Source organism: Leishmania donovani, chromosome 20, assembly GCF_000227135.1.
Source record: "Leishmania donovani BPK282A1 complete genome, chromosome 20".
Classification (NCBI taxonomy): Eukaryota; Euglenozoa; class Kinetoplastea; order Trypanosomatida; family Trypanosomatidae; genus Leishmania; species Leishmania donovani.
In genome coordinates, this window is record NC_018247.1 from 513,220 (window position 1) to 537,798 (window position 24,579).

General features: G+C 55.6%; 6 protein-coding genes across 6 annotated transcripts; all 6 read left to right on the forward strand.

Annotated features, from left to right (window-relative positions):
* Positions 1 to 834: 834 nt before the first annotated feature.
* Positions 835 to 2,796, forward strand: LDBPK_201150 (DNAj-like protein; the record flags this gene model as incomplete). Its single annotated transcript, XM_003860408.1, has 1 exon — positions 835 to 2,796. One exon carries the CDS (start codon positions 835 to 837, stop codon positions 2,794 to 2,796), a length of 1,962 nt encoding a protein of 653 aa, XP_003860456.1.
* A 966-nt stretch (positions 2,797 to 3,762) lies between these two features.
* Positions 3,763 to 4,722, forward strand: LDBPK_201160 (hypothetical protein, conserved; the record flags this gene model as incomplete). The annotated part of the gene is made up of 1 exon (XM_003860409.1): positions 3,763 to 4,722. The coding sequence occupies one exon, from the start codon at positions 3,763 to 3,765 to the stop codon at positions 4,720 to 4,722; it is 960 nt and encodes a 319-aa protein (XP_003860457.1).
* Positions 4,723 to 5,560: 838 nt separating this feature from the next.
* Positions 5,561 to 6,370, forward strand: LDBPK_201170 (hypothetical protein, conserved; the record flags this gene model as incomplete). The annotated part of the gene is made up of 1 exon (XM_003860410.1): positions 5,561 to 6,370. One exon carries the CDS (start codon positions 5,561 to 5,563, stop codon positions 6,368 to 6,370), a length of 810 nt encoding a protein of 269 aa, XP_003860458.1.
* A 615-nt stretch (positions 6,371 to 6,985) lies between these two features.
* LDBPK_201180 (hypothetical protein, conserved) lies at positions 6,986 to 7,885 on the forward strand (the record flags this gene model as incomplete). The annotated part of the gene is made up of 1 exon (XM_003860411.1): positions 6,986 to 7,885. The coding sequence occupies one exon, from the start codon at positions 6,986 to 6,988 to the stop codon at positions 7,883 to 7,885; it is 900 nt and encodes a 299-aa protein (XP_003860459.1).
* An 852-nt stretch (positions 7,886 to 8,737) lies between these two features.
* On the forward strand, positions 8,738 to 9,997 carry LDBPK_201190 (endo-1,4-beta-xylanase z precursor-like protein; the record flags this gene model as incomplete). Its single annotated transcript, XM_003860412.1, has 1 exon — positions 8,738 to 9,997. One exon carries the CDS (start codon positions 8,738 to 8,740, stop codon positions 9,995 to 9,997), a length of 1,260 nt encoding a protein of 419 aa, XP_003860460.1.
* A 5,563-nt stretch (positions 9,998 to 15,560) lies between these two features.
* Positions 15,561 to 16,610, forward strand: LDBPK_201200 (hypothetical protein; the record flags this gene model as incomplete). The annotated part of the gene is made up of 1 exon (XM_003860413.1): positions 15,561 to 16,610. One exon carries the CDS (start codon positions 15,561 to 15,563, stop codon positions 16,608 to 16,610), a length of 1,050 nt encoding a protein of 349 aa, XP_003860461.1.
* Positions 16,611 to 24,579: the final 7,969 nt, after the last annotated feature.

The window sequence follows — 24,579 nt, forward strand, 5'->3', positions numbered from 1 at the left end:
CGTCGTGTGTGTGTGTGTGTGTGTGTGTGTGTGTGTGTGTGTGTGTGTGTGAGGCTCTATGCGTTTTTTTTTTTGCTCTTGTGCTGTCCCCCCCCCCACTCCCTTCGTATCTTCGCGGTTGTTGTTGATTGGTCGGTCTGCGTCTTTTCCTTTTGTGTTGCGTGTCTGCGTGTGTCTGTCACCTGCCTTGCTCACTGTCCCTTGTCCTCTCCAACAACGAGAGAACACCACTCCCTTGCTTAGCAAATAAACAAGCGAAGCTTCAAAAAGAAGGACTACGAGAAGGGCCGAGCGTGGGGACGCTGACGCAGCTGCACACAGCAGCGCAAATATTGCTGGCGGCTCATGGGATGAGCTGATGTGTTCATGCCATGGCGAAGAGGTGATGCATTCACTGGACAAGATGCCACCCTGCGCGGATGAGGCAGTCGAGCTGCCGACTCCACACGCAACCCCCATCTCCTCCCATATCCCAGTTTGCTGCAGCTGAAGTACTTCGCTCCCTGGCCGAGGTCAGCTTGCGTGCCCTGTATCACCGCACCGCTAGCTCATGTGCTTGTGGGGTGCAGACATTCACACAAGCACACAAAACACATAATGTGGCTGCGCTGCTGAAGAATTCAATGCCGCCACTGATTTCGAGATGCACCTGATTCCCCATCTCTCTTCCCCTGCCTCTTTGCCTCTTCGGCGCTCACACACACACACGCATGCGAAAGCAGTTCTGCGTGCGTCTGTGCCAGTGCACCTGCGTTAAAATCACCATCAACGGGGATATCCGTGCACAAATTTCTCTACAGTCCACCACCGCCATTGCAACAACAACTTCACACCATGCAAGTGTTGTCGATTGAACTGCCTGCCTTGAAGGCGGGCGAGAAGGCGCTTGAGTGGCCTCAGACGCAGCCAGGCGTCACCGACGATGCCGTCGCGGCCGATGCACCGCCGCAACTGAACCGCTGGATCGAGGCGTACCGCATCATTCCGCTAGGAGAGGCGTTCTGTCGCAGTGTCGCCCTCACAACGCAGCTGCGGCACGAGGATGCACGTATGCAGCAAGCACATGCCGACCCCAATGTGGCGCAGCAGTGGGCCGCGGAGGAGGTCGATGGCATTGCCGCTGGCGCAGACGGCGAGGGTGCAAACGATGCAGACGACGACGGCGTCGGCGACGGTGCCCGTTACCAGTCCTCCTCCCGCAAGAAGAAATTCGTGAAGCTGGCGGACAGCGACATGCTGATTGACTGGTACGAGGTGCTGAAGCTGGAGCAGGAGGAAGGGGCGACAGACGACCAAATCAAAGCGGCCTACCGACGCCGCTGCCTCGAGACGCACCCCGACAAGCAGCAGAACCACTCCGATGAACTCTTCAAGAAGGTGCAACGTGCCTTCGACATCCTTGGCGACCCAGACACGCGCCAGGCCTACGACTCCTCGCGCCCGTTCAACGACGCCATCCCTGGCGAGCAGGTGGAGGAGGCCGACTTCTTCAGCACCTTCGGCCCCGTCTTCGAACGCAACAAGAAGTGGAGCAGCGTCCCCGGCATGCCATCCCTCGGCACGGATAAGACGCCGTACGCCGAGGTACTCCGCTTCTACGACCGCTGGACGGGTTTTCAGAGCTGGCGCGACTTCTCACACCTGGCGGATCTGGTGGAAATCGACGACACCATGTGCCGCGAGGAGAAGCGCTACTATCAGCGCGAGAACGCGCGCCAGCTGAGCCACCACCGCAGGGAGGAGCAGAAGCGCATCCGACTTCTGGTCGAGCGGGCGCGCAAGAACGACCCGCGCCTGCGCCGCCGCCGAGAAGAGGAGGAAGAGAAGCGCCTCAAAGTGTTGAGGGAACGGGAAACATTCCGGCTGCAGCTCGCCGCCGAGGAGGAGCGTCGCCGCGCTGAAGAGGCCCGAAAGCAGAAGGAGAGGGAAGAGGCCAAGGTGGGCGCGCAGCAGCAAGAGAAGCAGGCGATGCGCGAGGTGCAGATGGCGGTTCTGCGCTTCTTTGAACAGCATGGGCTCCTGGACGAAACCCCGACAAACAAGCTCCTCGCAGACCGTGTGCGCCGTCCGAACGTGCAGTGGATCTTCTCCAAGACCACCAACGCGACCGAGGCGCAGAAGCTGCGCGATGTCCTACTGGCCTGCCCCACGGATCGCCGGCCACGCACGAACGACCCGCAGAGCAAAGATGTGGAAGGCGCCGAGGAGGTGGAGGCCGTCATGCGCTTCAACGCGCTCATTCAAAAGATGGAACAACGCTGCGGCGTGAACCGCTACGGCGAGGCCGTGAAGAAGGTGCAGGACGGCGATGCGGCCACGGCTGCAGCGAAGAAGAACGAAGTCGCGGCGGCAGCAGCAAAGGCCCCTGTCGACGCAGGACAGGAATGGACGGACGAGGACCTAAGCCGGTTGCAGAAGGCGACGGCCAAGTACCCGCCTGGTTCCGTCGATCGCTGGATCAAGATCTGCGACGTGCTCCGTCACCGCTTTACGGAGGAGCAGGCCATGGCCAAGGTGAGCGAGCTAACTGCTGCGCTGCACAATGCAGGGTCTGGCAACCCCACTGCTACCGCCGCCGCCTCCCCCTCGCACGCCTCGGCCACCAGCACAGCTGCCTCGTCCGTGGAGAACTGGTCTCTGAAGCAGCAGAAGCAGCTGGAGCAGGGTCTGCGTGACTTGAAGGATTATAAGGAGAAGGACAAGTTCCAGAAAATCGCGAAGATGGTAGAGGACAAGACAGCCAAAGAGTGTTTTGAGCGCTTCAAGTTCCTCTGCTCTGTGAACAAGAAGAAATAATGCGCCGCATGTCTAGCGCCTGCGTGCGTGCAAGGGCTGTGGCGCACCGTTGAGAAGCGTCACGTGCAACGCCGCCTGAGATAAGAGCATGGTAAAACTGTGGTGATTCAAGCACATGTACGTGCACTCGGCACGCCGGTGTGCCTGAATCTCTTTTTTTTACTTGTGCGCGTGTGCCCGTGCGTGCAGCCGCTTTTTTTTTTCGTTTCCCCGTATCTGGTGTTGCGTCTAATGGCACAAGCAAGCAACGTCTGTGTGGCGGAGCAACGGTCTCTGCCTGTCTTTCTGCTGTTGTGTGCAAGGGGGTGGGCGGGAAAGACAGTGCTTGCGTATTCTCTTTGCGGCCATGAGCTGCGAGCCACCTCCGCCCCTTTCAGGCCTTGTCTTTTCGCTTTTCCTGTGATACAAGAGAGTGATCGGTGCCACGTGTGTCAGCAGCTTTGTGGCCGACAACGTCTTCGCTTGCTTTCGCTCCTCTTCTCTGAGTTGCGAGGGGGAGGGGTTGAGAGCCACGTGTGCGTGATCATGTTGGCAACTCGTCACACCGCGGCAACGCTCCCGTGTACGCGTTTTATTCAAACTTGTGTGTGTGTGTGTGTGTTGCATGTGCTGCGCTATAATTGCTATATTTTCTTTACATCTCTGTCGCCCTTCCACTTTACACACACACACACACACCTCCCTCCCTCCCCCTGTCCCCTTGAGCCCACCCTGCTCAACCGCCTCTATATGCGGTATGCTCTGTACGTCCATGTGTCATCCTGTCTAGTCACAGTCCAAGAAACAGGATAGGTGCACACGACCTATACGCACACGCACACGCACAAGCACGTGCACAAGGCGTCGCCCTCACCAGCACAGTGAACCTTCTTGTTTTCCACTGCCGTCAGACGTGTGCGCGCACGCTCTGGTCGCCTTGTCTTTTCTCGCTCCATTTTTTGCGGATCATTGCGGGAAACTGGAATCATGCAGACTCCGCATACTCCGACGATCAACTTCGGCCCCACGGGCGGCAGCGGCAGCCCAGGTGGCGGCACCGCCTTTTTTGGCCGAAGCGACCCGAACGCAATGATGTTGCAGATGGGCCTTAGTTACGGGCAGAACATTCTCCAAAAACACGTCCAGCAGGGCGAGGCTGGACTAGCCTACTATATGCCTGTCATCCGTGCTATTCGCAACTACTTTGCTGTGGACAACACGTACGTGAAGCGAAAGCTGATCATCCTCACAATGCCCTTTTTCACCAAGTATGTCCGCAAGTCGCCGGCCGGCGGGGAGAGCGATTTCGGCAGCAGCGGCGGTGTCGGGGAGGCGACTGGAGACCAAGTCTTTGGCGGCCCGGCCGGCTCCCCAGCCTCAATGTTCCCAGCTGTCTCGCCCTCTACGCTCGCGGGTCACGACGGCGGCGGCAACACCTTTGCCGGTCCCTCGCTACCGCTGAACGACGTCTTCGCGTCAGACCTGTACATCCCTCTGATGAGTGTGATCACCTACGTCGTACTCGCCGCTTACATCCTTGGCGCCAACTCGCCAACGAGCTCCGTCACGGCCGCGTCGCTGATCTCCACCGCGTGGGTGATCGGCATTTGGTTTTTCCTCGAGGTTGTTGTGCTAAAGGGTGTCGCGTATGCACTCCTTGTCGTGCCGAACCCGCCGCTGCTGGAGCTGCTCGCACTGTGCGGATACAAGTACGTTCTTCTCTGCCTGGGTGTTCTCGCGTCGCAGTGTCTGCCGCCGAGTCGCCTCTACAGCGGCCTTTTCATGCTGTATGCGGTACTGGCACATAGCTTCTTTACGGTGCGCGTTTTAGGGCTGCAGTACATGCGTAACGACGGTCGCGTGCTGCCACGGTCTCGCGTATTCACCTACATGGCCGCCCTGGCGCAGGTGCCGGGCTGTGTCTGGTTGTTTGTGCGGCTGCTCTAAGCAGCGAAGGCGGCGTTGCTTTGATGCTCCTGTGCGCATTAAGGGGGAGAGGCGGTGCATGATGGATCGAGCGAGTGTAGGGGTTTTTCTTCTGCCTGGTGAAAGTGCCTACGTGCCCTGCTCGCCACCGATACAACACCCTGTGCCCCCCCCTCCCCTGGGCTGTTTTTTGTGCTTCTCCTTTTGCCGATGATTCATGACCTGACGTGCGTGCTAGTGAGGTGTGCTTGCCACTCGCTCGCCTACACTTCAAGCTCGGTATGTCTCTTTTTTGTTTTTTTTTGCTGTGCGCGCTCCCCAGAGAGGGGGCGGTATCTGTACACGCAGCTATTCACTAAAAAACGCAACGTCTATCCGACCTCTTCCCACCCCTAGTGCTTCACGCTCAACGCTGGCACAGACGTCGCCGCCGCAAGGCTCCGGGGAGGAAGGGAGGGAGTAGAAGAGAGAGAGGATTGACGTGGGCGTTCGAATTCTCTGTCCTCCCAGCGCTTATGCAGTCCTCACGGCGGCGTCAGCTGTGAGCCGTCTTTCCCCCTCCGAGACCCCCGCGTGTACCTTGGGAAGGCATCGCGCTCACGCATCTGGACCCTCCCCCCTCTCTCTCTAGCCATGACCGCGACCAACCTTCTTATCATCCTCGTTTCTCACACCTCACTTTCGAAACACACATGCAAACACACGCACCGGCGCTCGAACTAGCGTGCGCTCGTGTCCCGCTCAGCCCAGCATTGCCTCGCGCACTCGCATCTGTGCACGACTCCCGTGTCTCGGAGCCCGTGTGTGTTTCTGCCCTGTCTCTCCCCTTTTCAGTTCCTCTCTATAAACCCTTCACTTCATGTCGTGGAACCTCAAAGGACGGGCGGCGATTGCGTCCCTCGACCCGCCCACCCGCTATCGCGTGCTGCACTCGCACACCATGACACGCTGCGCCAGCAAGCCGCTGCTGTGGGTGCTGGAGGAACTGATCACCCTCCGCTACCTCGGCGGCCTATCCGGCCCTCTTCACACAGCGAACTACTTCATCTGCCTTGTCGTCCGCCTCCTGCAAATCTGCCCCTCGGTGGCCATCGTGCGCGTCATGCTGGAGCAGGATGTGCACAAGTATCTGCGCGCCGCGGCGCTTCTGATCATCCGTCTTATCGGGAACGTGGAGCTGCAGCGAGAGGCGATGCGTGTGGGGTGGTCAGACTACCGAAAGCTGTGCCTCTACGGATCTGACCCCGCACAGGAGTTGGCAGAGTCGACGTCAAACACCGCTGCCGGAGCGGAGGGGGTGACGGCTGGCACGTCGAGGACGCTCGCCTCCTCTATGCTGCCGCTGGACCATTACAAGCGGTCACGCGCGGAGATGGAGATGTACAGCGGTAATAGAAATCTTGCTAGTGGCGCACAAAGCGGTGAGTCTGACCGAGCCAGCGCACAGGTGCCAGAGCCACCACAGTACTGGCTGATCCGCGTGGATGAGTTCACCGACTATCTCTTTGGTGTAGCCTCCGCCTCCACAGCGTCACAGGGCAAGGAGCCGCATGAGCTCTCGAAGGCACCTGCCTCACCACCGCCCAGCCCATCTTCGGCAGGCGCATCCTCTCGCACGCTGCCGGGACACACGTTCATGGGACTTCATTTCCCTGCTGTAATTGTGTAATGCGTGGCAGACGCGCCTCATGAACACCGGTGTCCGCACACGCCGGGAAGCAGGTGACGGCGAACATGAAAAAAAAAGGGAAAGCCAACTCGTGAGCATGATGTGGGCTCGGTGGCAGATCGCATCCGTTTAGGATTCCATCGTGTCTGCCTCCCACCCCTCACCCTGTTTCGCGTACGGAATAGTGTGTCGGCTCCGATGAACATCGTCCAACGCTGAGTAGTAAATGCTCGAAGGGACAAGGATTTGCGTTCTCCATACACACATATACGCGTATGTCTTTCTCTCTTGTCTTCACGCACCCTCCCTCTCTCCCACCCTCCCGTCCTAACCTCTAGCAAGCACTCCTCTGCGTGTTTCTTTCCCCCTGTGCGGGTGAGTGTGTCTCCTTTAGTGTCGATTGCGATCTCCTGGCTCGGTTCTTCACCCCACCTACCCGCTCTCCCCCTGGAGCTCGCATGCATCCTTGCCCTGTCGCTGCAGCGCAGCTTCTTTTTCCTTCACCGCTCCTCGTCCATCTCGCCCCCTTTGTCTTTCTGTCGTATAAGCAAGGCGAAGAGAGAGTCGCTGTTTTGTAGTAGGTGTCCACTAGCGTTTGTGTCCGTGTGTATCATAATGCAGCCCCTCGACATTGAGCAGCAGCTCCGTCTTCGAGATGCGATGAAGACACAGCATCAGGCAGCGGAAGCAGCTTCATCGCTCTCGTACATGCACGAGGAGTACTACGCGGCAGCTGGCGATGCCATCACCTTCTTTGGCGGCATCTGCGCCGTCACGGGGGCATTGTTTCTCGCGTCAGCGCTGCTGACCAAGACGAGGCTAGCGAATACGGTGCGCCTAAGCTTTCAGCACAGCGGTGTGAGTCTCATTCCGAAGTGTGCAAGCCCCCCACTCTTCTCCGTCTGCATGGCGGCGTGGATGGGACTCTTGGGGGTACAGTCTGTGTGCGATGTGCTGCGGGAGGTCGCGCAGCAGCACTACCGCGCCGTCAAGGAGAAAAATGTATCGGCGCTGGCGGATCTTTCCCTCCTTCACCGCATCCATGTGGGTATAGTGAACCCTCGTCCTCTCTGGGGTTTGTCCACGGAGATCACCACACAGTACCCACCACTCATGCAGTGGATCATGACACCGACGGCGCTGCTGTTCGCGGCGCAATACGCGGGTATGGTTTGCATCTGGTGCTACATGCTCTTCTGTGGTCAGCCACTCGATGCTGGCTTGATGGGTGCCCTTCTTACCTTCTTTCCAACCTTCTACGATGCACTGCTGCTGAACGGCAACGAGCCAGATCGCTGGCCGGTGTGGGTCACTCTTGCGAACTTTATGATCAGCCTTATGTGCGTCTGGAGCTTCGGTGCGCCTCTGGTACGGCGCGAGTACCGCGAGGTGATGAGGGAGCTGCAGGGACACACGGCAAAGGCGCTTTTCAAGGACCGACCGGAGATGAGCAACATGCGAGCCCGCGGTGGTGCTCGAGGTGGCAGCTCATGTAAGAAATCGAAGCAAAACTAACCCGTTCACGGACAGCGCACGACCCTGTCCCTCGCCTCCCCTGTTCTGTGCACCGCACACACACACACACACACACACACCTTCCTCGAGTTTTGCGCGCGGTTTGTCATGGAAAAAAGCTACCCACGGTTGCCGCTCCTTTGCGGGGCAACCCTCCTCTCTCTTGGTGTGTGGCACTGAGTTTTTTTTTGCATTTTGTGCGTCCAGTCGCTTATCAAGCGTGCGTGTGCCTCTTCCCACCCACTCTCTGACCTCCTCCTCAATTCGAACCGCACAGGTACGGTGGCTTTATCGCGACAGCACAACAGGAACCCAGTCAGTCACCGGCTCACCCGCAGCACTGTGCTGACGGCGTCGGATGCCTCGCGGCCTCTGCTCAGTCACGTCCTGTCCGCGTCCCACGACAGTCCTTTTCTCCCCTCATCTCCATTTGCCCCACACATCTGTGCCCGCGTTCTGAGCAGGGTATTCACACCACCCTCACACTCGCACTTTTTTTTCTCGAAATCCACCGAGTCATCATCCACTCGCACGCCAGGGTCTTTTCTCGCCCCTCTCCCTTTATTCCGTGGTGGTCCTCTCTCTCCTCCCTCCCTCCCTCCCTTCTTCTAAGAGCTCGTTCTCCGTTCTCGTGCGTGCACTACCGACAGTCTCTCGTGACGTGCCGAACAAACTAAGAAAACGGGAACGGACTCGGAAGTACACATAAAAGAACACTTTAATATCTAGACGGAAAGAAGCAGGAGCAGCACTCGGCCATTCTATACGGATAGCTCACCCTCTCAAAGGGTACTCGGACATCCTCGTACGCCTGGCGATATCTCCTCCCCCTACCCCACTAGCTCGCGCTTCATGTCCGCCATCACCATCACACCCGCTGCTCCTGCGACGACGCCGCCCACTCGCACCCCTGCAATGCATCTGCATAGCTTTAGCCAACCCACTCAAGCACAGCAGCAGCAGCAGCTCCTTTTCCGGCCGCGCTGCGAGGAGGGGGTGACATATAGCGAAGACAACAACAGCACCGTGCACTACCGTTTCTACCTTCCCCATGCCAGCTCTGTTGTTGTCGCTCCTGTGAAGGTTTGCCTGGTGGACAGCGATGGTGGCACGGTCCCTGTCGCCTCCATCGGCGCCGCCGCACCCATGACAAAGCACCAAGACGGAGTGTGGGTCGGAACCGTGTCCGCACCAGTCGGACTGCAGTGTGTCGTCCTCATGGTGGACGGCAACCCTGTGCTCACGCCCCACCTCAGCATCGGGTGCCTGCATGGGCTCCAGCGGGCAAACTACATCGATGTCCCGCCACCGAACCCAAATCGATGTGTCTACGCCATGCGGCCCTCCGTCGAGCACGGGATGGTGGCCCACAACTACTTGACGTCCTACACAATGGACACAACCGAGGAAGTTCTTATCTACGTGCCGCCCTCGTATCACAAGGCGAGCAGCGCAACACGTCGGTACCCCGTGCTCTACCTCCTGCACGACGACCGCGAGTACCCAATGAACTGCGTACAGCAGGGTAAGGTGAACGTCATCGCCGACAACCTCATCGCCGACGGCAAGATGACGGAGATGATCATCGTAATGAAGAGTAGTGTGAGCGCACGCGCCAATGGTGAATGCATTCCATGCGATGCGGCCAAGCTCTGCGAAGACCTGACGGAGGACATCATTCCGTACGTCGACAACCACTACCGCACCGAGGCAGATCGCGACAACCGCGCCATCGCCGGTCTCTACATGGGCTCCATACAAGCCAGCAGGCTCTGCATAACACGCCACGATCTCTTCGCCTACGCCGGCATGTTCTCCGGCTTCCTGAGGAGCAACTGGAACGGCATCAGTACGGACAGCGACCACATCGAAGCCCTCCGCCGCGATCCCGTAGCCTTCCAGGCCGCCATGAAAGTGCTCTTCCGTTGCATTGGCGACGACAACACCCACCGCGCCGCGTTCGAGGCGGACGACGCTCTGCTGGCGGAGCTGGGCGTGGCGTGCGAGCGGCGCATCTACGCGGGCTCACATAGCTGGCAGGTATGGCGCCAGGCCGCAGCCGATTTCCTGCCAATGCTATTCAAGGACCTAAGCTTTCTTCCTCGTCACTGAGGCAGCCGCAATGACGCCGTCTAGTCGGCCCCGTTGGTTTCACGCTATCTGGGGTGATTAGCACGCTGGTGGACACGCATGCCCAACTGACGAGGAGGAGGATTCACGTTTCTTTTTTTTTTTTCAATTTAAGTTGCATATGCTGACGCGGTGCTCTCGCTGTCCACGAATCTTTACCGTGGAGCAAGCACACACACACATATATATATATATATCGAGTCGCACACAAGTTGTTGGACTCTCTTGCTTGGCGGTGAAACGGGTGGAGAGGCGAGTATTTATTTTAATTGCCTATTTGAAGTACGTTTCTCGTGTTTCCATTCCTCACCTTCCACCCACCCCGCCCTCTGTATGGTTATATGTTCTCTTATTCTCTCGTGTGTGTGTGTGTGTGTGTGTGTGTGTGTGGCGGGAACTACACACTTTTCCGTAGAAGCTCCTTACCTTTCGACTGTCGTGAAAGCGCACACCGCCTTGTGTGCCTTGCATGTCTAACGCCGTCTCAACGTGCAGAGATGTGCACCAACGCACACGCATTTTCTGCTTGCCTTTGCTGCCCACGTATCTCTCTCTCTCTCTATGGGTCACCTCTGTATCAGGCTTGGTCATGTTGTTTTTTTTTCTTTCCATTTTTTTCTGTGTGTTCAACGGAGCCACCGGCGCAACTACCTCAGTAGCAGCACGAGCAGCAGGAACAATCCCCGTTGCGGTTCTGCGTTACTCTTTTCTTTCCTGCTCCTCCGGCCACCACCACCACCACCACCCCTCCCCTTTCCCCTTCCCCTACTTCTCTTACCCCTTCAGCCCCACTCTCTGCTGAATGTGTGCATGTACATGTGCGCACTGTTTGCTTTCTCTTCTTCTTTTCCAGTGTAAACCGAGAGCACGAAAAGAAGGTACTGCGTGACCCCCCCTCCCTTGTCGACCTCTCCCGATCCTTCCTCGGACGCATTGCGAAACGCGTTCGAGGATGACAGTTCATCTTCGCTTGTTGCTTTCTTCCTGTCTCACTGACTGTTGTTGTTTTGGGGGTGGGGGAGGGTGCATGTGTATCGGGAAAAGGAACTGTGGCGAAGACTCCTACGACTACCCCAATGTCGCCCTTCTTTTGCTCTTTCACCCATGCCCACAGACATCCCCCGTCCCTTTCGCTCTCTCCTCGATGACACAGCACAAAACTCGATCATTTTCAATTGCCTGTTGGGACTTTGTGTGTGTATGTGTTGCTTATTTATACTCTTCCTTCTTTGGATGTGCGTTTGGTTGCCTTTGTCCCTCCCTTCCTGTCCATGAGATCAGCTTGGTAAAAACGGGGAGGTAGGGGTGGGGGGCTTGGGCACGGGCGAGCATGGACACGAACGTCACGTTACTTTTTCGTTCTCTCCTGCAATAACACACTCACGCGCATATCTCTCTGGCGCCAAGATCCACTTCCCATCTTTCTTCTGTTGCGTTTACACGCCTCGCGTACGACCTGTTCCTTCCTGTTTCCTTGTGCCTGCACCTCTGTTCGCTTGTGTGTGTGTGTGTGTGTGTGTAGATCGCAAACACGATTATGTAGGCTATGTATATTCACCGGTGGAGAGCCCTCGCTCACACAAGCGCATGCCCGTGCAGCTGCGGGGGTCGTTCTTTTATGTGGTGTGCACCTGCGTTCCCCCTTCATCTTCAAACTCAGCACAGTACATGCACGTGCACACACAGCCGCGCCTTCTGTTCACCTCCTCTATACCATGTACACCCGAAGCTCGCCTACGAGTGATACAAAGAGGAGCGGTCCGTATTCGACACGAAAGTGAAACCATTGTAGTTGGAGTTGGGTTTCCGCGACGACCACCCTTCAACCGCTGCTTTCCCGCAGGTCGTGCGATGGTGTATCCTTGTGTGTATGTATGTATGTGGGTGTGGGTGTGTACCCTTGCATTGTGCTCACTCGCCTCTGCACTGATATGTTGTGGTGCGCCAAAATCCAAGTGAAAACAAAGAAGTCATCGCTTCGCGCGTGGTGTGCTTTATCCTTTATTTGCTCGCTTGTGCGGGTCTACACAGCTGAAGTGTTTTCTGCGTGTATGTGTGCGCTAGCGGTACTGTATCTTAATCGTGGGTGTGGCGAAAAAGGGGAGGAGAGGAGAGAGCTGTCCATCACAGAAAGAATGATGGTGTGGGGACGTTGGGTTTCTTCTCTGGTGTACTCTCGTCTCCATGGGATATGGGAGATGGCGATGCGGCGACGCTCTCAATGACGCGCGTAGATTTTGTTTGCCGCCTTCGATGGTCTGTGGATCACAACTTAAATGTGAAGGGAGAATCGGTGTCCCTCCTCTCGCTTGTTTGTGAAAATCGGAGTGCAATGGAGGCAATGCTGGGATGCGGCATGTCGCTTAGGTGCATTCTCCTCCACACACTCGCCGAAGTACTTGCACCCCGCCATTGTTGTTTTTTGTTCGCCGTCTTTCCCCGTAGTATATTTCTCTGCTGGTGTCGCGCCCCCTCTCCCTCCACCACCTCACATATCAAACCGCCAGCGGGGCTCATGCGCAAGATGATGACAGCGAGATGGGGGAAGGCTTTGTGTGTGTATGTGTTCTTTCGACGTGAGTCTATGTCTGTGCCATACATTACGAGGTCCTACCCCACTTAACACCGCGCTAGGGTGCTGCGCCGACTCAGTCGTCGGAGAGCACGGCCCCCTGCCTCGGACTCTACCCACACACCTCTCGCTCCGCAGGTCGCCTCACCGCTGCTCCCGCATCATGCCGGTCGCCGCCTGGTGCATCCTCCCCTCGGGGTGCCTCAGGCCTCCCCCACACCGCTGTAGGCAGCGCGAGGGCCGGGGGTGGGATATGCGCTCGCGTCACGCTGACGCTCTGCCTGTCACGTGGATGGCGCAGACGTGTTCACTGCCGGGAGTCGCTGTGACCCTCCCTACGCCGTAGCTGCTGGACCCTGAGATACGGCGCGCTGAGGTGCCCACCGTCAAACAGGGTGTGGAACAAGCTGCACCAAAGAGTCAAATACAAAAAAAAAACGATGTGGAGGAATTTGGGAATGTTCTTCGTGGCCAGAGTGCCAATCAGCTGTTTGTGCACACGCGCATGACCCTTCTTCATTCAGACGCGTATGGGGCGATGCACACCAGCGGCGGTACCCAGCACCTGGGCGCGTGTTTCTTTCTTCTTCTACATCGCTGCGAGGCAAGCGAGGTGTACAGGAACGAGTACCAAAATCCAATGGCGGGCAGTGCATCATCGTCCCTCACCTTTTTTTCCCTTTGTTGTCTGCCTGTTTCAGCAACCTTCCCTGGTGAACACAGGAGTGGAAAAGGGTGGCAATGGTGACCAAAGTGGGGACAATAACGACCCCACGGATGTGTAAAACGCCAGGGGCGTCTGCAGCCACGCATATCACATGAATGCGCTCACATAAATGGCCAACGCAGGCGTGCGGTGTCTTTTTTCCCTACTCTTCCCCTTCCCCTCATCCCTATCCCCTTCGGCGCCTCACCTACCGGACGCTGGGCCGCTGGCTTCATTCTTCGCGTGCGAGTGCACGCGCTCTCCCGACGACACCGTTGCTGTTCGCGTGTTCTTCAGCGGTAGGGCCCTTTTTGCTTTCATTTTTTATGCGTTTTCTCCTCTCTCTGTCTGGGTGGTGTGTGTGGGTGAGTGTTGGTGTGCTATCATACTTGAGTACGTGTCCTCTCACTGCGTGATGGCACTGCTCTCTCCTCTTTTCTTCGCTTTCTCTGGGGTGTGTAAGTCAGAAACTTAAGAGCAGCAAGCTGAAAAAAAAAACTCATAACATGTGCAAGTGCGGGACGAGGGGGGGGAGCGGCAGTGGTGGCGGTTGACGCGCGCTCACCCTCTCCTCTACTCCCCCAGACACCTACACAGGCTCGGTCACGTGCACTTTTTTCTCTCGGCACCTCGTCTCTCGTCGGTGGTGCAGCAGCCCCGTTTCTTATTCATGGAAGAGGAAGGCAGGAGTGGGTGGCGCAGGATGGAGGGCTGTTGCTTCCGCCCCTCTTTTGGTACAGGGTCTCCTACGCGGTTCCCTTTTCAGTCTTGGGGTCACGCGGAGAGAGCGGTGCGCCGGCATGCGAGGACGAAGGAGAGCTGTGAAGTTGTGTGTATGTGTATGTGTGTACGGGGTGCCAGTCATGCGAATACCTTTCTCCTGTGGTTGCAGTATCCTTGTGATGTACACATTGTCGAATGACAAGGATGCGAAGCTTCCTGCCCTGGAAGATGAGTGTGGGGGGGAGCTTCAGTCTGCACCACTCGCTCAGCAGCAAGCTTTTTTTTCACCGCAAAAAGAGGTGCACGATGAGCTGCCCCACAGTGCTGCCTCTTATCAGCTTCCACTTGCCCTCTCTGACCCCTGACCTTTTCCTATGCGGGGGGGTGTGCGTCCACATGCACGTCTCCACTCTCTCTCCTCCCCTGACCGACGGGAAAGATCAACTATCACAACAGCGCCCATCGGAATTCGCAAGGGGTTTGGCATCTCTCAATAATAACGAAACGCACATTCACAATACGCATTACCGCCACCTCCACTCTTCTCTCTGTGCCTCTCTCACTGCCACCTCACCTGTCCGACAGACTCTCCCCCTTATCCCTACGTCCCGACACCAAATGCGCAGTTAAACTCGCTTATCAGCATTGCGCACACGCGCAGCATACACTCGCCCACTCCTCCCTCTATCGTGTTTTCTTTTGTCGACCACCATAAAAAACGTACTTCGTCTTCTCTTTGTACCACCCCCCTCGTGACGTGTGGACCCCGCTCAGTGCGCCGTATCTCAGGGTCCACTACCCACGCACTGTGTGGTGAAGCCAAGCAGCCCTCCCCAGCCCTATCCCCTGCCGGATGCAGAACCACCTCTGGTGGTGACACGGCCAGGCCCTGGATGGCGTTGCGTTGGAGCGACCTGCGACAGTGGGTCAGCGTACACGTCTGTGCCATCCATGTGACAGGCAGAGCGCCAGCGTGACGCGAGCGCATATCCCACCCCCGGCCCTCGCGCTGCCTACAGCGGTGTGGGGGAGGCCTGAGGCACCCCGAGGGGAGGATGCACCAGGCGGCGACCGGCATGATGCGGGAGCGGCGGTGAGGCGTGTCTAGGGCTGCTTCTCACCACGCGATGTGAGGCCTGTGACAGGCCTGGCCGAGTGGTGTTCAGCGCATGCTCTGCGCCAGAATGGGCAAGTTAAAGCAAACAATCTTTTTACGGACCTCATCCGTGGCGATGCGGTCCAGCAAAGTGCTTAGGCTTCATTCGCTCGGCCATTACCTGGCCGACTTTCTCCACAGCAAATTCGGCGCAAAACTCAACCAGTTGCCGACCACGGAGGGCGAAGATGTCACTCACAACAGCAATGGCGGCGGGCACTGCGCACTTCGCACCGGCGTTTCCGGGAGCCGCATCGGTGTTCATTAAAGACACAGTGCAGACGTACGCGTATGTCATGGAGGTCAACACAGATGCCCTCGCTCCCTATCCCCCCATCGGCACGGCTACTGTCGTCCGGTCAACTACACCGATGTTCCACCGCCGAATATGCAGAGCTGCTGCTTCTCCAAGTGTTATCACACGGAAAGCGGGTCGATGGCGCGAAGCTACTTCCACTCCTCCGAGACTGGTGCGGTGGAGAACCTTCCTACGGGACGACCTCCCTCGCACCACATGTCGAGCAGAGCAACACAACGCTACCCTGCGCCCTACCTCCAGAACGGCCTCGGCGGAAACGAAAGCGAATTGGTTTATCAGGGCAAGGTGAACATCGCCGACGCCAAGATGACAGAGATGATCATCTCTATGGACAACGGTATGATGTACGACGACGACGACGTACTGGATCCGCTCGGCTACAAAAGGGGACTGGACCAGGACGTGATATCGTACATGGATGCTAGTTACCGCGTCTTCCCCGAGGGCGCCGACCACATCATGGTTGGCCTCCCCATGAGATCGGCCCAGGCTACATGCGCAGCCATGCAGCACTCAGAGTTGCTCCCGGCCGTTGGTATCCTCTGCAGCTTATTGCAAATTGAAACGCAGACTTCCAGGAGGGGTGTGCTTCACCAAGCTCGGGCGAACCCACATCCGCACCACGAAGCCATGAAGTTCGTTTTGCGCGCCATCGTCGATGCGAGTCGCTCCCGCCCCCTCCAACCTTTGACGGAAGCAGAGTTCCCGACGGGATCATGTTCAGAGAGGGCGCCCGGAAGACATACAACGGCCAGACGCGCCGCCAGCAGGTGCGGCGCATGTGCGCCATCCACTTTCCACCGCTTTCTTACGCGAGCCGCAGCACCCGGCGGGGTTGGAATCCACGATGGAAAGGTGGCCCCACCACCCCACCCGCGCATCCCGGCGCGGTTTTTGCCGCCGCCCCCGGGGAGGGGGGGGGCGGGGACGCCGCGACCAAAACACCCCCGCGCGCCACCGGCCCACACCCGAAACCAGCCAGCCAGACAAAACGCCCCGCGAAAAGGCCTGGAAGCAGCCGCCACCCCCCCCCCTCGACAGCGGGCAGCATACCGCCAGCGCGCCACGGCCACGCAACCAGCAGCCGGCAGCAATCCAAGAAAAAAAACCGTGCTTTAAGGTGTTGAAAGAAACTTTTTTTTGGCAAGCGGTGTTCCGAATCACCTCCGCCAAACGTCCTTCCGCGGCGTCGGCTGAGAACCCGCGGTGGAGCCAGGCGGCGTCAAGGAGAACGGCGCAAAACAGAGGAAGCCCCCGGATGGCAGCAAAAGGCGCCCGAGTTGAATAACAATGAGTGCACCAAGCCGGCGGGGGTTCGGAATTCGAGCGGGCGAAGAGGCAGGCGAACAGCGGCCCCGGCGCAGAAGCCTTTTACCCTCGCTAGAAAAACCAAAATGGGCCCCCAACACCCAGAGCAGCTTCTTTTGTGCCATCGATGTCGCCCACGCGGAAAACCAACAGCACCGGAAAGCCCCCGGAAAGAGACCAGCGAGCGCCTTACCGTCGCGGTGGGCTTGCGACCCCTTTCCCTTTGGCCGCGGAGAATTCCACGAGCCCATCGCGGCAGCTACGAGCACCCCCGACGCCCATGTTGCCGCCCATCATCTGAAATTTTCATCACCCCGCAAGCCGCAAGCACAGCCACCGCCCCGCACGGAAGAAGCCCCATGCGGAGATCCCTGTACAGGATGGGAAGCGCTTCCAAGCCGAAAGCGCCGACACCAGCAAAAACAAAAGCACCCCCCCCCCACCACCACCACCACCACCACCAAAAGCACCGGCTGGCCCCAGCCAACCCCTGACGAGGGGGAGGGCCTCCCGCAAACGACCCCTTTCCGGCTTTTCCACGAAAACCTTTTCATGAAAGCTTCCAGCAAAGTCAGAAGCTCTTTGCGGGCTTTCAAAAGCACACTGTGGTTCCCCAGCATTCACAAACAGAGTTAGAAAACGCCTGGGAATACGCAGGCGGCTATTTAACCCTCGCTGTCCCGTGAGGCTCTTGCCGGCGTACCGAAACGAGGCCCTGTGGCCCCCCACCCCGCCCTGAAAAGTTTAGTCCCCGGATGCAACATCCCGGCGCCAAACCGCAAACGCAGCCAGCGTTCTTATTGCGAAAGGTGGTCGTGGAACAGTGGGCACAAAAACAGCGCAATTAAGCCGGGGCGGCTATACGTTTTCGGCGCTGAACCGCGACAGCCCCACCTCTATTCAACCAGCCCGCAAACAAACCGCCGGCCCTACTGACAACAACGAGCCCCGCGCAGGCGGAAGCGCATAGGGGCAAGGGCCCCCTTTTTTGCCGACCGCCCCGCGCATGCCCCCCGCGCCGACCCGCCCCCCCCCCTCATACGCCCCGAACACCGCCGCCGCCCAGCGGCGAAAAAAAAAGATAACCGAAGCAGCGCGGGCTTTTTCCAATGGCATTAGGAGTCTTAAAGACTTTGGCTGGTAGCCCTGGCTTGGAAAAAAAACGTGTTTTCCCCCATCTTTTCTACCGAGATAATTCTTGGCACTCGCCGGGCACCAGGGGACAGGGTTTCCAGAAGCTTTGCGGCCCCTTTCAAAATCACAAAGCCAGCTTTTTCACAACGCCAAAACCCCAAGCTCTACAAAACGAGGTGGGAACCCAGCATACCTTTGGAAGGCAGCTCATCTCGCTCGAAAAAGGAAAGCGGCCCGCTACACCCGCCAACCCCGGGCCGCCCGGGCTGCCACAGGGCAAAACACTTCCTCCTTTTAGGGTTGAGTTGATCTCCCCCACGGTGGCAAACCAGCCCCTATGCAGCGTTTTGCGGCAGTAACATGCGACGGCAGCCGTGCTTTTTCCGCGCAGGCCGTCAAAAAAATGCAAACGAGACGTGTAAGCGCCCCGGCCCCCCCCCCCGCTGGTGTGGGAGGGGGGGGTGCAGGGGTCACCCGAAAGCGGTTCAACACCAGAGAAAACGCCAGAGGCGGGCAGCCAACGGGCCGGCGGCTTTTTCGAAAAGACGATGCCCAGACAATTGTGTTGGTGCCTTGCCGTGGCGTGTGTTTACCGGCCCTTCACGCAGCAAAACAGGGCATGAAGAGAGAGAGCCGAGGCGGCTTGGCGCCTTATGGGTGGCAGACGCCCCCGATGAAGAATCGCCTGGCATTTGGGAAGAAACGAAGACCAGCGCACCGCAGGGCGGCCATCTTTCACCGGGAAACACGGCCTGTAGTTATCCACGCCAACTGTAGGGAAACTGATTCAGCAGCTTTGGTATTCTTCACGCCAACCTCCCGAAGAGGAAGTTAAGCTGAACCAAAGGTCTTCACACCCGGGGTTGCGCTACATAAAGACCTTTGGGGGCCGCGGAAGGCCGGCGCACGCCTCCTAAAAAACGTCAAAATGAAATAAGGAAGGCCGGTGGGCTGGTTTGCTTCCGACAAATCTCGCCACTTTCACTCCCGTTTTCTTTATGCAACCCCGGGTCTGGCAACTGATGCGGAAAGACCCGCCAAAGCGGTCAGTGCAGTCAAGTTCCCCGTCCAAAAGCAAGATATCCACCAAAAACCCTCATATTTTTCACAAAAGTGTTTCCTGTGGGGTCGATTTTGGCTCTTTCTCGCTCGGCGCCCCCGACCATCAATTTTTACCACAAACAATAAGCCATTGCGCCAAAACATCGGCGAGGGTTCGTTTCTGGCCTTTCTTTTGGTTGTTGGGGCTGTAAAAAAATGTGCTGAACAATGGTTGTTTTTCATGTTGACGCATATTCGCACCAATTGCAAAGATTATACCGGGACTTCGCACTTTTTTAAAGTAAAATCGTTGCATATGTGAATTTTTTTTGCTTTCCGAAAAGGGTAGTGCAGGCACATTACCGTGACTCCTTTTTTCGCCTTTTATAATGCAGAGGTCCTGTGTAATGCTTTTCTGCATCTTCAGCGGGAGCTGTGGGAATGACAGTTTGCCGCGTCAAACCCCCGTGCGCCACAGGAACGGTTTTGTCTCACACCGAAAACTTCTCAGATTCGGCATTTTTTTCGCGCATCGGCTCTATGGGGCCGCAGATCTCGAACCGAATCGATTAAAATGCTGAATCGTTTTATTCTTTGATATGTGGACAACTCGCGGCTTCCCTGGGCAGACAAAATGGTCAGTCGTCTCCATAATTCAAAGCAGAATGAATGCGATAAATTTCGCAGTTTTCTCTGGAGAACAGTTCTTCAGACGGATTTGTGACAACTTGCTGCATCATACTTTTGGCATGGAAGCATTTGTAGCAAAGTTGAAAAATTCTGTAATTTTGGGTGTTTCTCCTCACTTTTTGGCTGCCCTTTTTCGCCAACTAGATAGACTTAAACGGCCTTTTCCACCAAGGGAAGTGCCCTGATTAGCTTTTTGCCTCCATGTTCATTTTGCCGCAGAGCATGCGCTGAACGCTCGGCCGGGCCTTTCGCAAGCCCCAGATCGCGTGGCGCAAAGCAGGGGTGGGCACGCGCTAGGGTGCTGCGCCGACTCAGTCGTCGAAGAGCACGGTCCCCTGCCTCGGACTCTGCCCACACACCTCTCGCTCCGCAGGTCGCCTCACCGCCGCTCCCGCATCATGCCGGTCGCCGCCTGGTGCATCCTCCCCTCGGGGTGCCTCAGGCCTCCCCCACACCGCTGTAGGCAGCGCGAGGGCCGGGGGTGGGATATGCGCTCGCGTCACGCTGACGCTCTGCCTGTCACGTGGATGGCGCAGACGTGTACGCTGACCCACTGTCGCAGGTCGCTCCAACGCAACGCCATCCAGGACCTGACGGCTGATAACAGTAGGAATACATGGGCTTGACTTTCGGCAGTAAGTGGGTAAGTTTCTCTTTCGCCCTGGCCGGGGGTCGGTGGTTGCAGTGGGGGGCCCCAAGTGCTGCGGGTAGTGTGGTTTGTTGTGGCGGTTTGAAAGTTTTCCCCTTCATGGGTTGTGCGAGCCTGGAAGAAAATGCAGCCAGGTGAAGGCTACGGAGTTGTTTTTTGCGACGGATGTTTTCCATGCGGGAGAGGAAGGCGAGGTGAATCTAGCGGGGCGCTGCTGCACGTGTGCTGGCCCCGAAGGCGTCGGTCGGAGAAAGGGCCTTAAGTAAAGCTGTTTCTTGGGAGACCTCTTGCTGCACGGTCTTGTCACTTGGGGTTGAAAAGACGGATGGTTTGTGTGAAGTGGGGATCAGGCCGACGGAGGGGCTGGAGGTGGTTGTGGTGTGTGTGTGTGTATGGGGGGGGGAGGGCAACGCAGAGAGGTATGCCGTGGTCTCACCGCCGCGATAAAAGTCATGTCTGCGGGCTGTTGTGAAGGGCTGATTCAATCGGGAACAGTGAGAGGGTCTGGGATGCTGAATGCGTGAGTTGTAATTTTAGGCGTGAAGCCTGGATAGCAATGTAACTTAGTAGCCCACGTGTTGGGAAAGGAGAATCTCTTTCCCTTCAACTGCCTGTGCAGGTCTTTTTTTTTTTCGCAGAAAAAGTTTCACGTGGTGATTGTACTGAAGCGCAAAAGTTTCCATGGAGCAATGCGGTGGCTGGGCGGAAGCATATATATATATATATATATATATGTATATGTTGCGTATGCTGTGTGCTCTGCGGGTATTCGTCCACAGTGCTGCAGTGTAGATTAACAACCGCATTTTTTATGAGCTGTGTGTAAGGCAGCTATTTTTCATTATGATCGCTCAAAGTTTTGAGCTGGCGCCGACTGGCTCAAAATAAAAAAGCGATTCAGTTCGAAGAACAGGGTTAATGAGAAAGAGAGTTGTTTATCGAAACAACTCTCTCGAGAGTCGCTTTTTCCTGAGTCTTGAGTAGGTGTTTGTTCGCTATTGCTATACTTGAGAAATACAGGAAGTAAAGCGCGCGGACGGAAAAAAGACAGATGCGCGTTTGACAGTGAGGTCCACTTGTGGATACGGCGGGACTGCGTCTACAATAGAGAGTATTCATAGAAAAACAGTCGACCCAAAACATCTTCAGTCTGCGTCATCAATTGTTTCTTGTGTGGAGTGCTCCTTGTAAGGCAAACACGAAGGCTGGGCGTAGTACGTTCCGATTTGCTTGTACTTGTGTTCGCACACTTTCGTGCTCTCATCCAATAGTTGGGTGTATTCATCATTTTGGTCTTTTGCGTCACATTCTCTGGCCCTCACAGACAAGGACAACAGGAGGATCATAGTTGTGAAACAAAGAAGATCTCAGCTCCTATTTTGCAATTCAAAGAGCACGCGACGTTTTTTTTTTTCGCAGTAGATATAACTATGAGTCGTTTTCGGGATTGCATTCAAAGCATGACTTCTCGAAAAGAGTTTTAAATATTTTATGTGGCGCTGTGAAAGCTCGCTGCGGATTGTTTTGCTCGCTATTCTTCAGCGTTTTGCCGGTGATCGTGAATTACTTGATCTTTTCCCGAAAGTTTTCGGATTGTTGACTGACATCATTTTTCCAGGGTGTAGAAACAAGACTTAAATTCCACAGACTTTGAGTTTAAGCTCGATCGTAAGTGCTTTTTCGTTGCTAAGGTCTTGTGCTGCAAGCTACTACCGTTTAACTTGTTCAAATCGATCAATATATAGGATTTCTTTTTCCACCTTTATCATATTACACGATGCGCTCCCCGTTAAGTGATCAACGTTGTGTTTACTAATTGTCTTTTTTTATTGAATTTTGTCAAGCAGCTGCACCTTGCAGCGCGGTCACCAACATTTGAAAGTTTCTTCATGACTGGAAATACGAGAAAGTCTTCTATCAATCGTGTCTGGTTTTCCGCCTTTTTCAATAGTGAGAAACTGAGCAAACCTTTCGAGTAAAGGAGTCGAAAAACGTTTCTTTTTGAAATACAATCCTTGAAAATAGTTGTTTCCTTTTCCGTGATATTCTTTTGCTTGGAAACATCAAGGTTGAAAACAAAGCTCGTTTACACGCACTTCACCTAAGTTTTTCTTTTCTGTGTGATCCACTGCATCCATGACGACGTGTGGACCCCGCTCAGTGCGCCGTATCTCAGGGTCCACTACCCACGCACTGTGTGGTGAAGCCAAGCAGCCCTCCCCAGCCCTATCCCCTGCCGGATGCAGAACCACCTCTGGTGGTGACACGGCCAGGCCCTGGATGGCGTTGCGTTGGAGCGACCTGCGACAGTGGGTCAGCGTACACGTCTGCGCCATCCACGTGACAGGCAGAGCGTCAGCGTGACGCGAGCGCATATCCCACCCCCGGCCCTCGCGCTGCCTACAGCGGTGTGGGGGAGGCCTGAGGCACCCCGAGGGGAGGATGCACCAGGCGGCGACCGGCATGATGCGGGAGCGGCGGTGAGGCGTGTCTAGGGCTGCTTCTCACCACGCGATGTGAGGCCTGTGACAGGCCTGGCCGAGTGGTGTTCAGCGCATGCTCTGCGCCAGAATGGGCAAGTTGAAAAGCAGAAAATAGTTTACTGCTGAGCAATTTGTCAAGGAGAGACTAGGTGCAGCCTAATAACCACAAGATAATGTATTGTGGGCTAAAAGATGCAAAGTTTTCTGGCAGTGATATGCGTGTTTTTGTTTGAAGACAGAGCGCATGATATCTGTGGCGCTGGACGTGCCGGGTAGCAGTTGTTCTGTGATCGCGGATTCTCTGTGAGTCCTTGCACTGCAGAAGTACTACCCCGAAGGTAGAAGTTTGATTTCTTTGTTGACTTCAGAGGCAGGCAGCTCGAGCCGTGAGGTTCTGTTGCTCTGGGAAGATCGACTTATGAGCCATCGCACACACACACACACACACACACACACACAAAGAAAACATCGCATTTTGTTCAAATAAGCGATGCTGCTTTAAGATGAATTACCTGTTCGCTGCCTTTTTTTTGTAGGTGACCAAAAAGAGTAGCGAGTGACGACCCTTTTTTTCATATTGATGGCTTTGTGATAGTCGATAATTGCTGTTTGCACTTTTTTCTTCACGAATGAATGCCGGTGAATTTGCAATAAAGCACGTCGGGCGCTTTGCGGCATATAAATGTTTGCTTTTTTCACATTTCGGATACTTGCTATCCTTCTGCGCTTGGCCTAAGGAGCAGCGAAACGAGCAACACGATGAAAAAAAACTATTTATTGCACATCGAAGGAAGAAGCAACTATTCATGAGATTTACAATGAATTGTGTGAAGACTGATGCACGCTTTACTGTGTTTTTGTTTGAAAAATCGAACTGAACGCAGGTACAGGACGCTCAATTGACCTCACAAACAATATGATGTACATCGAAGTGAGCACGTTATGCTGCGTGCTTCAGTGACCGTCAATTATCACCGAGAATCTAACTTATGTTTTTTCAAGCACTCCATAATATATTTATTGGCTGCGAGTTACTGTTTACTGAGATGCCAACGTGCCTGTTTTCCCACTGAACACACATATTTTACTAGGAGGCAGCAGCTTCTATTCTGGCGGCCCTCAGAGAGTGTCGTAAAAAAGTCAGTTGGTGCCGCTGATTGGTTTCGAGTGTGCCACATCGTTTCACGGTTTTCAATTGACAGTTATCTTTTGTGGAAAATGCATCGCTTTTGGCTTTTGTTGCCGCTTTTCTTCATCTTTCGTAGTTGAAACTTTTTGCTTTGCCATCGAGGCCAAGAACAGGGAGGCAAAAGAAGTTTTGAAAATTGCAGACGCTTGTTTACAATACCAACCTTGTTATAACGTAGACTTATATATGAAAAATCAGCTGTAGCGACAATTCAAAAGAGTAACCTCACTATATGAAAACATGTGGTCTCACTGAACAACAGCACTATTTTTTTGTATGCCCATTTCTGCTCACCCTGAAGCAATTGCCAATCTCCAAGTATTATTTTTCTGGCCATGAAAAACGGAATCCGGTTTGCTTGAGCAACCAGAGGCGCCTACTGATATAACGTCACTATCCCTTAGAAAGGAAAAAATCTCTTTTCATCTGAACACCCTATCTTTCGGCTCTTTCCCACCACTGACGTAACATAAAAGAACATCAAAAACATCGGAACATTTCTCTTTAAGGTTTTACTCTCGTTTCTGCCTTCTTTCACACGATAGCCTGTGTCACCGAACCCACCGTACTTGTTTTACCTGTGTGCAATAAACG